Genomic DNA, 12,897 nt, shown 5'->3' on the forward strand with positions numbered 1-12,897 from the left:
ACATAAGACAGAATGGCATTTCTTCCACAACTGAAGCACAAAGGGATATGAAGCTAAAGGGAGGAAGAAAATATTTAGAGGTAGATATATGAATTATAGACTAACATCAAAGTGTTACATTTACCTATAAGAAAGTTTTAATGTGCTAAATGTCCATTAATGAAGATAGAGCTTTATTTAAGGAAGAGCTGTTTAAGATAATGAGCAGTAAGATTAATATAAGACTATCATAATTTAATTTATAGCGCTCTACAGGACAATATAGGAAAGGGGAAGTGAGGAATAGAACAGTGCTATCTATAAAACAAAAAAGGATATTGGGAAGAAAAGATTCTGATGATTATTAAGAATTATTGAAACTTACCAGACCTTCAGCTGATTTGTGCTTCTCTATTAATTTATTCCCAGAACCTTCCTCTTCTAATTTCAAGCTGTCTTCAGATTTTTTATTTAAAAGGGAAGATGTCTTTTTATTTTTCAATAGATGTTTCAAAAGTTCATTCCCTGAATCTCCTTTTGAGGGAGGAACACTCACTAACTGGGTTGGACTCTGAGCTGATGAAATAGATGAAATAACTTTCTCTTCTGTTTTAATGCCAGTTTGATCCTCCAGTTTAGGCTCAGTTTGGCCAGGACATTGTTCTGCCTCAGCCTTTTCCAGTTTAATTTCTTGAATATTTTTAGGGACTTCTGAGGTGAATTTTACAAGTTCTGTGTCTGCAGTGGACTGATGATGTGGATTCCTTTGTGAAAAATTACTACTGGAAAGATTGTCTTCCAGTTCTGAAGATGTCTGATTTACCTCCTCATTAGTAGCTGAAGAGTCCAGGGGTTCTGCTGACTCTTGCTCTACCAAATGAGGAGTGAGGTCATTGGGGGTAACCACTGTTGGAGTTGAGGTAGGTTCTGAAATGCTTGGAGTTGGTGGGGCAGTTATATCTGAATGTGGAGTTGATGGTGCCTTTGTTGACTCTGCATCATCATCTTTCTTTTTTTTCCTTATTCTTTTCTTTTTCCCTTTTTCTTCTGGAATTATATCAGAATATAATTGAATAAGAGACTGGCTTGAGCCTGGATAGTTTTGTACATGAGATACAGTAGTCTCTTGACCACATGGAGGACCACTATTAGCTGTCTGTGGTGCTGCTGATACCCCAGGAGTAAAGGAAGGCCTTATTTGACCTTGTGGAAAATTGTTCCCAGAAAGATTTCCATGTGGTTGTTTGACAGAATGGAAAGTCGGACCACCACTAAGAACTGGTGGCTCAGATCCAAAAGGGGCAGGGCCTATGTGCCTCCGTTCATTGGTCTGCATAAAAGATTGATTGGGGGGTGAATTCACAGATCCCTGTTGCATACTTTGCTGCTGTATTACTTGTCCCATTTGTTGTTGATGTTGTGGAGATTGCTGAAGTGGTCTAGGGATGAAATCACAGGGTAATTCAGAATTAAAAAATGGAATCTGGGACAAAGATCTATTATTCAATTCTGATCCAATCATGCCATGCTGTTCCATTTCTATCCTCTGTTGCAAAACTCTCTGCCGGTCCACTTCTTGCATGAGTTGAATTCGTTGCCTTTCCTGCTGCTCTCGTAAGCGTTCTTTACGTTCTCGCTCTTGAAAACTTTCACTGAAGGGATTATTGTCATCAAATTCGACTCTGGGAGGTGGACCACTCTGTGGATTTGAATTTGAAGTAGAGCCTGGGGCTGGAGCATTGGTCTTTATTGGTATCGGAGGCATTGGAGGTTGCATTCTTGAAGCACTTACAGGCAGGCGAGGAGGGGTATTTGTAGGCTGCCAATTTGGCAAATTTGGCATTCTTGCAGGATTGGCCTGATTAGGAATAACAGATGTATGCTGTTGGTGTTGAAGCTGCTGTGATGCTATCGGAAAATTTGGCTGACTTATTGCTGCTGGTGACCCTCCAGGAACCATTGTGGGCTGAGGCTGGACTCCTGGAATCAAGACAGGAGGAGCCATTGCACATTGCTGTTGTTGCTTGATTCGGTAATCCTCAATGAGTTCAGCATGCTCTTTTTGTTGTTTTCGAATCTGAAAACACAGGAATTGCATTTATTTGTATGCAGTATTCACAGTCCATTAATTCATTCAATATATATTAGTTGAGCACTTACATGAAAGGCTTAGTAAATGATTAAAAGAACTCAAGAGACCATATTAGGTAGAAGAGACTAGTTTAGAATAGAAGTGTTTTTCTGGGACAGCAGGAGGTTTAGATGATAAAGTTTCAACAGTAACAGTTTTAGATAATCAGTATTCTTATCACTAGTATTTAGTTAGTCCTCTTTTATCTACAATGAACCTGATGTATCTTATATATAACATTCTATATCACTGACAGAGTAAGAACCAGAATACAGACAAAGAAAACAGTGACCCAAACTCTTCCAGGATCCACTTTGGAACCACTGAAAACTTACAGATTTCCAAAACTAGCTTGAAAAAAGTGAAAAAGCAGAAAGCTTAGTATAGTGATAAATCTGTTTCTCGCGGGGGGGGGAGGAGAAGCAGCCAGAGACCAACATTAATAAAGATCAAATTCAAAGTCAAGAAAGAGGCTAAAAAAATGATCAAACAGAAAAGAATCTGATTCCAAAAAACTATGGTGACAGGGAAGCTCAAGACAAACTCAAGGACAATGACATGAAAAACATTCAAGCAAAGGCTCACAATGAAACACAAGTTGGACTGAAGCCCAAAAAGAACTCCTAGAAAAGCTAAAGAAAGATTTTTTTTTTTAAAAGAACCAAAAAAATAATGTCCAAAAATCAAACAGGAGCAGTAAAGAAAACCATTGGGAAAAGAATTGCTAGGCAAAATTAGAAAATTATTAATAGAGAACTAACAACTTATTAAAGCACAAAATATCACTAAAGAATTCCTTGCAAAGCAGAATTAGCAAAATGCAAAATGAGATACAAAAATGCATATTTAATGATTTTCAAGTATTTCTAATTGAAAAGATGAGTCTGATAGGAGGAAGGAAAATATCTTGGGACTAGGGACGTAGGATGTAGAAGAGGTAACTGTTGGTAATAGTTACCAAAATCTGTTATGGTGATAAATTTAGACAGAATACACATTTTAAAGAGAGAAGGGGGGTGGGGGGGAGGGAGAAGAGAGAAAGACAGAGAGACAGAGACAGAGAGGGAGAGGGAGATTTCTGAGTGTCCAAAGTAAAAGTAAAATCACTGGAAGGGCAGTGATGAATCAGAAGTATCTGGACTGCCCTACCATAAATCAGCAAGTCTCTCAGGAGCTGGGTATTCCCACTTTCCTGGTACTAAACACTGCTGATAATGAATCTTTTTAATCATCAAAATCAGGAGGAAAATTTAAAATAGACTATTAAAAATGGTTAACGGATAAATATTTCCTTTGTCCAAGTCTGTTACCTGTTCTAGCCTTTTTTGAACCATACTCTGCTGCTCTGTAACATGCTTCAGCTGTTCTGCATCTTCTTCTGGGAATTCTCGCCCAGCTTTTTTAGCAGTTCGTTGTTTTGCAGAAAGAGCCTTCTTTGATTTTCTGTGCAGTCCAATTTGTTCTTCAAGATATTTCTGTTGCATCTGGAGAAGCTGTTGGGTCTCTTGAAGCCATTCTTCATACTGCTTTCTTTGTGAATCATCTGGGAAAAACATCAAAATTGCACATTTACTAATATTAGTATATGATTGATATAAACTCCATGAATCATTTTTTTTTCCCAAATGCTGGTACATTGAAAGAAAAAAAAAAACTTAAAGATTTTTCAATGTGTATAATGTGAAAATTTTGAAATATAATGAAAAAATTACCAAATTTTAGGACAATATTTTCTTTTAAATGGCAAAGCATATGTGCTTAGAAACTTCATCTATTATTACATATCAAAAAATATATAGAAATAAATGGATTTTATATTCATAAAATGTTCTAAAAATGAATATTATATAAGAGTAACGATAACATGCTATTTAGATTACTTTTCATAGATCCTCAAATACTTTCTAAACCAAATTATACAAGATTCCACCAAGGTCCAGTGAATGTATAATTCTTTCACTTTTGCTTCAGTTAACACAGTTGTTCTTTTAAATGTAAAGACATATTGTTCTAAAGCTGTAATAAAGCTAGGTGGTCTTAGAAAAACCTATTTTAATTTAGAATTAGATAGTCTAAGCAGATGTAATTGATGGTAAATATAAAATAAATTCAACAAAAATATCTGTGAATTTCATATTATAAAATCTATAAACAATCAGAAATAGTGAAACACTAAACTCTCAAATATGTTAACAATTAATCACATTCTTTCTGTTCCTTCCTACCCCCTATCCTTCTCCCCATACAAATATAGATTTTCTTCATCTTGTAATGTCTTTATTCTAAAAGGGCATTTCAATTCTTTGCACCGATAACAAATATGTAACAATAATTTTATCACAGTATAAATTCTGTACATGCCACCTTTTTATGTTATGGTAATACAAAAAAACAAAAGAATGTAACTTTAGAAGGGATCCGAGCTATATAAAAAAAAAAAAAAATCAATGTTATAAAATATCATTATACATTAAGAATTCAACTACAGTAAATGGGCACAGTAAATTCAGAAAAAGCCAGTTAGAGAAGTTTGGTATGTTTTTTAAAACTATAAAAAGATATTCAAATTATAATTATGGCATACCAGAATTCAAAATGTCAGATTTTGGGGTTTATTAGTAAATGCAAAGAAATCTAGTGCATATGACTGTCACGTCTAGTCGATCAAATTTGGAAGGGATTTTCAAGAACAGGCTTTTTCACAAGGTTTCAGAAGTTCTCCTTCTGGTGGAATAAGACCTACCGCAAGGAAAGCCTTTCTGGTTTCAGGAACCAGGAGAGCAGAGGTGCGCAAAATGAAAAATAATGGTGAAAAAAAGTTAGCTAAACAATCTGGAAATTTCAGAAAAGTTCAATTGAGATTGAACTTTAAAAACCTATTCTGAGTCTCTACTGAGTTCCCTGAAGGTAATTCTGTAACACACATGAGGATATGCTACATTTCTGACCTGTATAACAAGTTGTAACCCAGTTTGTTTCCTAGGTATATTCCCATTATTTTTCCCATGGCATATCTTTTTTTATATGTGTGCATTTTAGATAGAAAGTCTTCAGAAAAAAACAGGCATGACTCAATATGATAATATATAAATTCTCAAGCCATGAACCGAGTTCAATATATGTAACAAGCAGGAATAGAAAATGGGGAAGATGATTTTTCTAATCAAATGCTCAAATCTAACCAATTCCTCACGCATATTAATGCATCAGAAATAACTAAAAAAAGTAAGCTTAGTTGTATGGTGATAACTGAGAAAGACCAAGGGAGAATACATATATTTAACAAAACAAAACAACAACAACAATAAAATCCCCAGAATGCATGTAATTTATTAAAAGACTTATACTTACTGACAAATCCTGGACCAAAATTTGGAGGATTAGGCCTAGAAATCTGAGGTGTTAAACTGCCATCCTAAAGTAAATAAAATATAAGAATTTTTTTTTTTTTAAATAATCAGACAAAAAGAAAACTAAATAGAACTGGTAAAAATATTTATAAAAAAACAATATAAAGGAATTAAAATAGTTTACTTTTATAAAGTAGAATGAATTTAGTAGTCTTATGTTATGTCAGGTCAAAATTACTTTACTCTTTTCAATATTAGGTAATGTAGACTTATGCAGAAAACTGAAGCATTCTTGTGAACTCTTTGAGTACTTGAGCAAAGACAGGCAAAGTTGCATTTTTCTCTTGAAGAGTAAGTACCACTGGGTAAAAGATGATCTAGGTGGGATTACCTCCGATGCTCACTATATTACTATAATCAAAGACTACAATACAGATCAATCTTATCTTGAAGTTCCTTAATTTCCTCAGATTGGATGCAAATTGCAACAAGCCTACATTGAATTCTACTCTATAAAGAATTATTATGAGATATTACAATGTATTCATTTTCTACAAATTAAAAAAAAAACACAACAATGTAAAATTGACTGGAGTTAAATATTAATTCTTATTAATTCAGTTTTCTTATAAAAAAAGTTATAAACAAAGAAGCAAGTAAACTTTACAATGGAAGTAATTTATGAGAAGTAGGCAATACAGAAAGATGGCATTATTTTCCATATTTATTTTTTATTATGTGTGCAAGTTGTATCACCTGATTGAGGCTGTATTTCATGTCAAAGACAAGATAAATTACTTGTAATACTATTATTGAAAAGCTAATGAAATCTCTGGATATAGCAGAAATACAAGTAAAAGCAAATTTATAAAATATCGATTAGACAAAAAATACTTTTATTTTTAATTTTTTTTATTTAATAGCCTTTTATTTACAGGTTATATGCATGGGTAACTTTACAGCATTAACAATTGCCAAACCTCTTGTTCCAATGAAAAAAATACTTTTAAAAAAAAAAAAGGGAAAAATAGATTTTATTACTTTCCTTAATCATTGCTTGATTTTTTTCTAAAAAACACAGCACATGTAGAAAAATTAACAGTAAAAACAGTTGTTTTTGAAAAAAGTAGTACTTTAGGCCTATATCATAAATGCATAAGTAAAAATATTTTCATTCTGCTGCTAATTGAATGCTATGTCGAATTAACAAAATCACTGTACATCAGAATAACAAAATAAAAATATAAAATCATTTTAAAACTTTTGTTATGATTGTAAATATATATATGATGTAACAACTTATATGAATTATTCAGAATAAAGTGTCATGGATAAGTAGTTCCAGTGACCTATGTTATATGGCCTACAGGATACAAACAATACATAATCAAATATGTTTCCTCTGATTATATCAATGGCTTTATTTTAAAACCAGAACAAAACAACAAGAAATCTAATAGGAAAATCAGATGAGGAAACAGAGTAACAACTACAAATGGCATTACCTGAGCAATTGCCTGTTGGGGAAGATTTTGGCTTTCACTACTCTGTGTTCCAGACATAAAGGGGAACCTGTAGAGAAAAATGCATTTTTCTAAATAAGTAAGCATTTAATAGCAGGAATTTATGGAATGATCAAAAGTAGAATAAAAACTTTTAAATGTTTAGTCATTTCTAGTCATGAGGTAAAATTGGCAACACAACTTGAAATCAAATTAAAACTTATAAAGCATATAATATTAATAATTAGTTTTAAGAAAGTACTAAAACACTATTCACAGCTATCTACTTAAGATGTATTTTATGTTATATTTTTTAAAAATTGTGTCTATATTTGTAGTATTTTAATTTCTAATAAAATTTCTAAGTGAAACATCTCATAAGATGAACTAATTCAAATTAAATGTTATGATAAACTAAAATCTTCAATTTCCTGCTCAAAACATGACTCATGAATTTGACATTTATGAAAGATATTTCAAATATCAGAAATTAATTTTTATCATACTATTTAATATGCTAGGGTATGTAAAATTTACATTAACTATGTCTACCTGACTAAAGGCAGAGTGCTAAGACACAAATGAGTCCCATCAATGTACATTCAGTTGAATACAACCACAGGAAGTTTGTGGACACAGCACTAAACTTGAAGTCAGAAAGACTTCTTTCTGATAGTTTCCTCTGTTATAAAAAGGAATGATGTCTTAAATGCTTGTTAGTCTCCTGTCTCAGGTATTTTATAAGCTGTGAGACCTTGGGCAACTCATAAATCCCTTTGAGTTTCCTATGTATAAGAAAAAGGTGATAAAGAGCAACAATCTACCAGGTGTTTGTGAGCAATTATTTACATAATATTTTTATAATACTTTGTAAGCATTACAGCACAATATCATTATAACTATTATTTATAATTGGGAGATTCATCTTACTTGTATAAGTCCTCCATTAAGCAATCAAGAGTGTGTGGTGTTATCTCCTGTAACACTATCACTTTTCTGGGTTACTTATTGAAGTACCTAATATTATAGTAAGCACAAATATATATCTTTCTTCCCAAGTTCAACTATAAACCATGCCAAGTCTAAGGATTGTGTCATGTATATGTAATACCCAAAACAGTACCCTGAACATAATCAGTATATCAGTTTGGTCAAAAAAAAAAATATTTATTAAAATGAAATAACTGCTTTAGATAAGCTGTTCATTGCTTAAAACAGTAGCTGGCACATAGTAGGCATTTAATGAACGTCGGTTGATTTAAACTGTTGATAGAAGATGTGATGTTAGCAAAAAATGAAAGGGGACTGTTATGTAATGCCTGATAGATAAACCCTCAATATTGAGATAATTGTTTCATTTCTATTACTGAGCTAATAATAAGGTTCCCAAATAAAATCACATCTGTTTCTATATTTTAACTTTTCCATCCAAATTGCAATCTAGTTTTCTACATCCTTTTAAATTAAGTAACACCTAATTTCTAAGATCAAGAGAAGTATATTTTGAATTTATTATTTACAACTTATTTTCCTTCCTTTCTAATTTCTTTTACTTCAATAAAGAAAAATCTTTCAATTTGCTCTAATGACCAATGAAAAACTTTTTATCCTTTAGCTCTTGACTTTCTTTCTCCTTTCAGTATCCTTTTAATTCAAATGAAATTCTTTTCTTACAGTTTAAATATATTAATTAATATTAATACTTAAATATACTTCTGCCTTGTACAATTAAGAAAGCCTACACATTTACTAGTTCTAATAATTCAGGGCATAAGGAGCATTAAAAGTATGATTTATTAAAGGCTAAAACTTCTCTAACTTTGATATCTACCATGTCAGTCAAATCAATATTTTCGAAACCACTCCCTCAAGTATGAAAAGAAATTTGCTCCCAATTCAGATATTGCTTGATTTAAACTTGGCATTTGTTCTTTCCTAACATGTAAATCCCTAAATTTCTTATTTGTTTTCTTCAAATACTAGGAACACTCAAGTTAAACAATGACTTCTAGTCTCAAATGATTAGAGGGCCATATTTACCTTACCTGTTCATAACCATTGGTGGCATCCCCATATTGTTCTGAGCCATTACTTTATTAATCCCTTTAAGAGCTACCATTTTTGCTTTCATTATAGGATCTGTGATTGCATCAAAATCTAAACAAAGAAATCATCATCAGTTATTCGTATAGTCTCACAGCATAAAACACAACATAATTTCCTGTGTCATTAAGTGTAACTTTATTACTTATATTTGCATAAAATATTCTTATAATCTATATTTTGAAATGTATTTTTACACCACAGACTAGAAAAATTAAGGCAAGATATTAAGACAAATTTTCACTTCAAATTTAACAATTTATCAAAAATTTCAACTCATCTAACCATTCCCTTATCTTTGTAATTTCTAGGACAGTTGTCAAGGAAATAAAATATAACATGAATTAGAAGGTATCATACAATTAATGAAATTCATTTCAGGAATTACTGAAAAGAAACTGGATCTGTATTTAATTTTTTTTTCCCATATAAGGAAATATTGGGTAATCAAACTCCCTCATTCAATACAGGATGGCATCTTCTAGCAATCTGTGGCCTTAGAAAATTGCCCCCAGTGCACTGAAAGGTTAAATTAATTAATTTAATTTAATTAATTTAATTTCTTTCTCTATTGTCACACAATCTGTATATGTCAAAAGAAGGACCTGAATTTAGGTCTTCCTATTTTTAAGAAGGGCACTCTATACTCCATGTTGCTTCACTAAGAGCAAGACATGGAGTTATCCTGGGAAAAAAAAAAAAAAAAAAAAAAAATTCATTCCTTAGTGAGAAAGCTCTGGTTTCTAACTCCAAATGTCCCCTATGAATTGAGTACATTGAAAAATTTCTTTGGAGTGTTATATTTCCATCTTTCTATGTGACCACAAATGTGTGTGCTTGAAGCTTGTCCTCTCATTCAAGTAAATTATTGAAGAATGTTAAAATATTTTGTTATTTACTTAGAGAGTTTTTTAATTGTAACAAATTTGTTTAAATTCAACAATCTCTGCTACACAAGAAAAAAAACACCTCTTTAAGGGAACAACAGACAAAAGAACACTACTCTTGAGTTTGATAATTCTTGTTTCAATGTAATAACTATAAGATCAATTAAAGTTTATACAGGGATAATGTCCAAGAAGCTCAAAGCTCTGATCTTCATAACATCTGAGTAAACATCATAAGGATACAATAGTTTTTTTTTATATTGTATATAAATATATACAATATTTTATATATTCATTTTTCTTATATATAAAGTAGACCATTGCTATACTATGAAATAATAGCTATGAAAAATGCAGAGATGCAAAAAAATATATATAATCTAATAAACCAAATGACTATACATATTTTACATCTATATATATGTATGTGTCTTTGTGTGTGTGTATATGCACATAACTTAAATAGAAATAAAAACAAAGAAATCCCTAAAACTAAATCCTATGTAATTATGATCCTAAGAAAGAATTGAGAAAAAGCAGTGTTTCTTTTCTTTGCATATGTGAGGGACTATGAGTAGGAACCGCTGTATAGTGTCAGACTCAGCTGACATCTAGGAAAGCTCTGGGTTTTTCCCACTCCTTGTTCTGATTAATGATTCTCTAGGTAGAGAAAGGGATAAGGCTATCTGAAATGATTCAAATTTCTCATTCTTAATGGCTAATCCTTTGGATCAAATATTTTATTTATTAAAAAAAAAAAAAAAAAAAAAAAAAAAAAAAAGATCCTATGGACTTCATACCAATATTGGGGAAGAATGGTTCAGATCGTTGGCGAATCATGGCTTGCATCTGTCTCTGCTGTTGCTGTTCCTGTCTTTCTTGATCCAAAAGGTCCTGGAGAAGAAGTGGTTGCTCCTCTAGCAGAAGAGGTCTTTCTCTATTCTGCTGAGCCACTGACTGAGGAAGGAGTAACTGCTGGGGACCAGACATGACACTTGGACCAGATGGATTTGCTACAGGAACAGCCTGATTGTTAGGTTGTCCTGTCCCAAAACTGTGATTTGTTGACTGACTGTGGATAAATCCTGGATTTATAGCCATACCTTGAGAAAAAGTATGGTTCATTCTGGAGACTACAGTCATATTAGAACTCATTGCGTGGTCTAAAACTGGTCCAGAGGACGGTATTAAAGTTGCAGGCAAACCTGACACATGATTAGACTGAGTAGCTGGCAAAGAAGGTGGAGGAGATGCCAATGGCTGCATGTCAGAATTATCAGATTTCTCATTAGCAAGTAAACTTGAGAGAACTGGAGTGGATTCAGTTATGCTACAGGCACTTATTACATCTTCTGTAGGCATCTTAGTAGATCCTTGTACATTTGTATTTGACCCAACATTTTCTTGATTAGTCCTATTATCAATTAGATCTTGATTGCAAGTTACTGCACAAGTCTTTTCTCCTTCATTTAATTCAGTTTCTGTAGAAAGCTGAGTGCAGGCAATGTTTGCACTGTTCTCACTTTTCTCTTTTTCAGATTTTGCTTCCTCTTGTGAATTTGGAGAGAGTACTTCTGTTTTTATCTCACTGATAATAGTAGATTTTTTCTTTGAAGAGTGTTTGTCAGAAGAGACTGCAACCTTGCCAATTTTTTCATTCTTTTTTGGTTCATCAGTTTTGCATTGCACATCCAATTTGTCATCAATTGGGACATTTAAATCCAATTCCTCATTAAACATACTTTTCTTATCACCCAGGTCAAGTTCAGGATCAGTATATGCAATAATATCAAATTCTCCTGATCTCAAAAGATCATCAAGATTGGGATCATTTGTTTCCAGATTACCTAAAGTATCCAATTCATCACCTTTGCCATCCTCTGAATCCAAATTTAAATTTTCAAGATCTTCATCATCCAAATCTTTGACTTCAACCCCTTCAAGATCTTTGACATCTATGTCTTTTACAGAGGGATCGTCAGGATCAAGTTTTTCTTCCAGGCCATCAGGTGGCTGGCTGGATATCTGTATATTACTAGATTCATCTGATGATACTGGAGTTGGCAGAGAATTCACTACAAAATCGTTTCCAGGGGCATGACTCAAAGAACGTAAGGCCAGAGGAGATGGGTGGAGAGTTTGGCCTGACTCTTGTTGAGATGGCTGCATATGGTCTAAGTTTGTAGGTATTGGTAACTGATTAGTTACACATTGAGGTGTCCGTCTGACTGGATCTATGTGTCTTGGACCTTGAAAGTCTGGCCGTGGTATAATGTTCCCATGCCTGAGGTGTTGGGAACTTGGCTCCATGACATTACTAGCAGAAATATTGAAGGGAAGCCGTGGTCTTCCATCAGGGACCCGGTGCCTCAATTCAATAAATGCTTGACCCAGTATATTATGCTGCTGAACTTGCATACCCTGGGGTGGAAAATGCTGAGCAAGTCCAACTGGATTATTCATCTGTGAGCTGTTCAAGGGCCTAGGCATATCTACAGACAATGATCTTCGAAGCTGTGGAGGAACTCCAGGACTCTGCATTTGCTGAGAGGGCACAAGGAAACGTTCCTGACTTGATGGTGGACCATGGCCCCCACCAGGGAATCCAAATCTAAAGAGACATATAATCCAGAAAATTAATATATATGACTTAAGGAATATGGCCAAAACTTGTAGTTAGAAGGAAAATCATTAAACATAAATTTTAAAGACAAAATTAATAGCCCCATTAAGGCCTAAAACAAAAAAAAATAAAAACACTAGGAATGATTATACACCTGTATGAATGCAGTTTGTCAGATATGACATAAAAGAATTAGTATTTGTAACTGAAATCTAGAAGAACTGTACATGTTTAATGTATATTGCTTTGCTTGTGAAGGGAGATGTGAGGAGGGAGAAAAATTTGTAACACAAGGTTTTGCAAGGGTGAATATTGAAAACTA

The 12,897-nt window shown here is 33.0% G+C and overlaps 1 protein-coding gene across 15 annotated transcripts in view; it reads right to left on the reverse strand.

Moving 5' to 3' along the window:
* Nucleotides 1-12,897, reverse strand: part of KMT2C (lysine methyltransferase 2C) — a 242,261-nt gene that overhangs the window by 38,237 nt on the left and 191,127 nt on the right. For all 15 annotated transcript variants that reach the window (XM_031939470.1, XM_031939483.1, XM_031939481.1 and 12 more), the window contains 6 exons: nucleotides 10,753-12,563; nucleotides 9,008-9,119; nucleotides 6,966-7,032; nucleotides 5,462-5,525; nucleotides 3,421-3,653; nucleotides 365-2,056 (listed from right to left, as the gene is read on the reverse strand). In XM_031939470.1, the coding sequence (XP_031795330.1) occupies nucleotides 365-2,056; nucleotides 3,421-3,653; nucleotides 5,462-5,525; nucleotides 6,966-7,032; nucleotides 9,008-9,119; nucleotides 10,753-12,563 (3,979 nt within the window). The remainder of the gene's footprint in view (nucleotides 1-364; nucleotides 2,057-3,420; nucleotides 3,654-5,461; nucleotides 5,526-6,965; nucleotides 7,033-9,007; nucleotides 9,120-10,752; nucleotides 12,564-12,897) is intronic.

The sequence above is a fragment of the Sarcophilus harrisii genome, chromosome 5, assembly GCF_902635505.1.
Source record: "Sarcophilus harrisii chromosome 5, mSarHar1.11, whole genome shotgun sequence".
In the NCBI taxonomy this organism is placed as follows: Eukaryota; Metazoa; Chordata; class Mammalia; order Dasyuromorphia; family Dasyuridae; genus Sarcophilus; species Sarcophilus harrisii.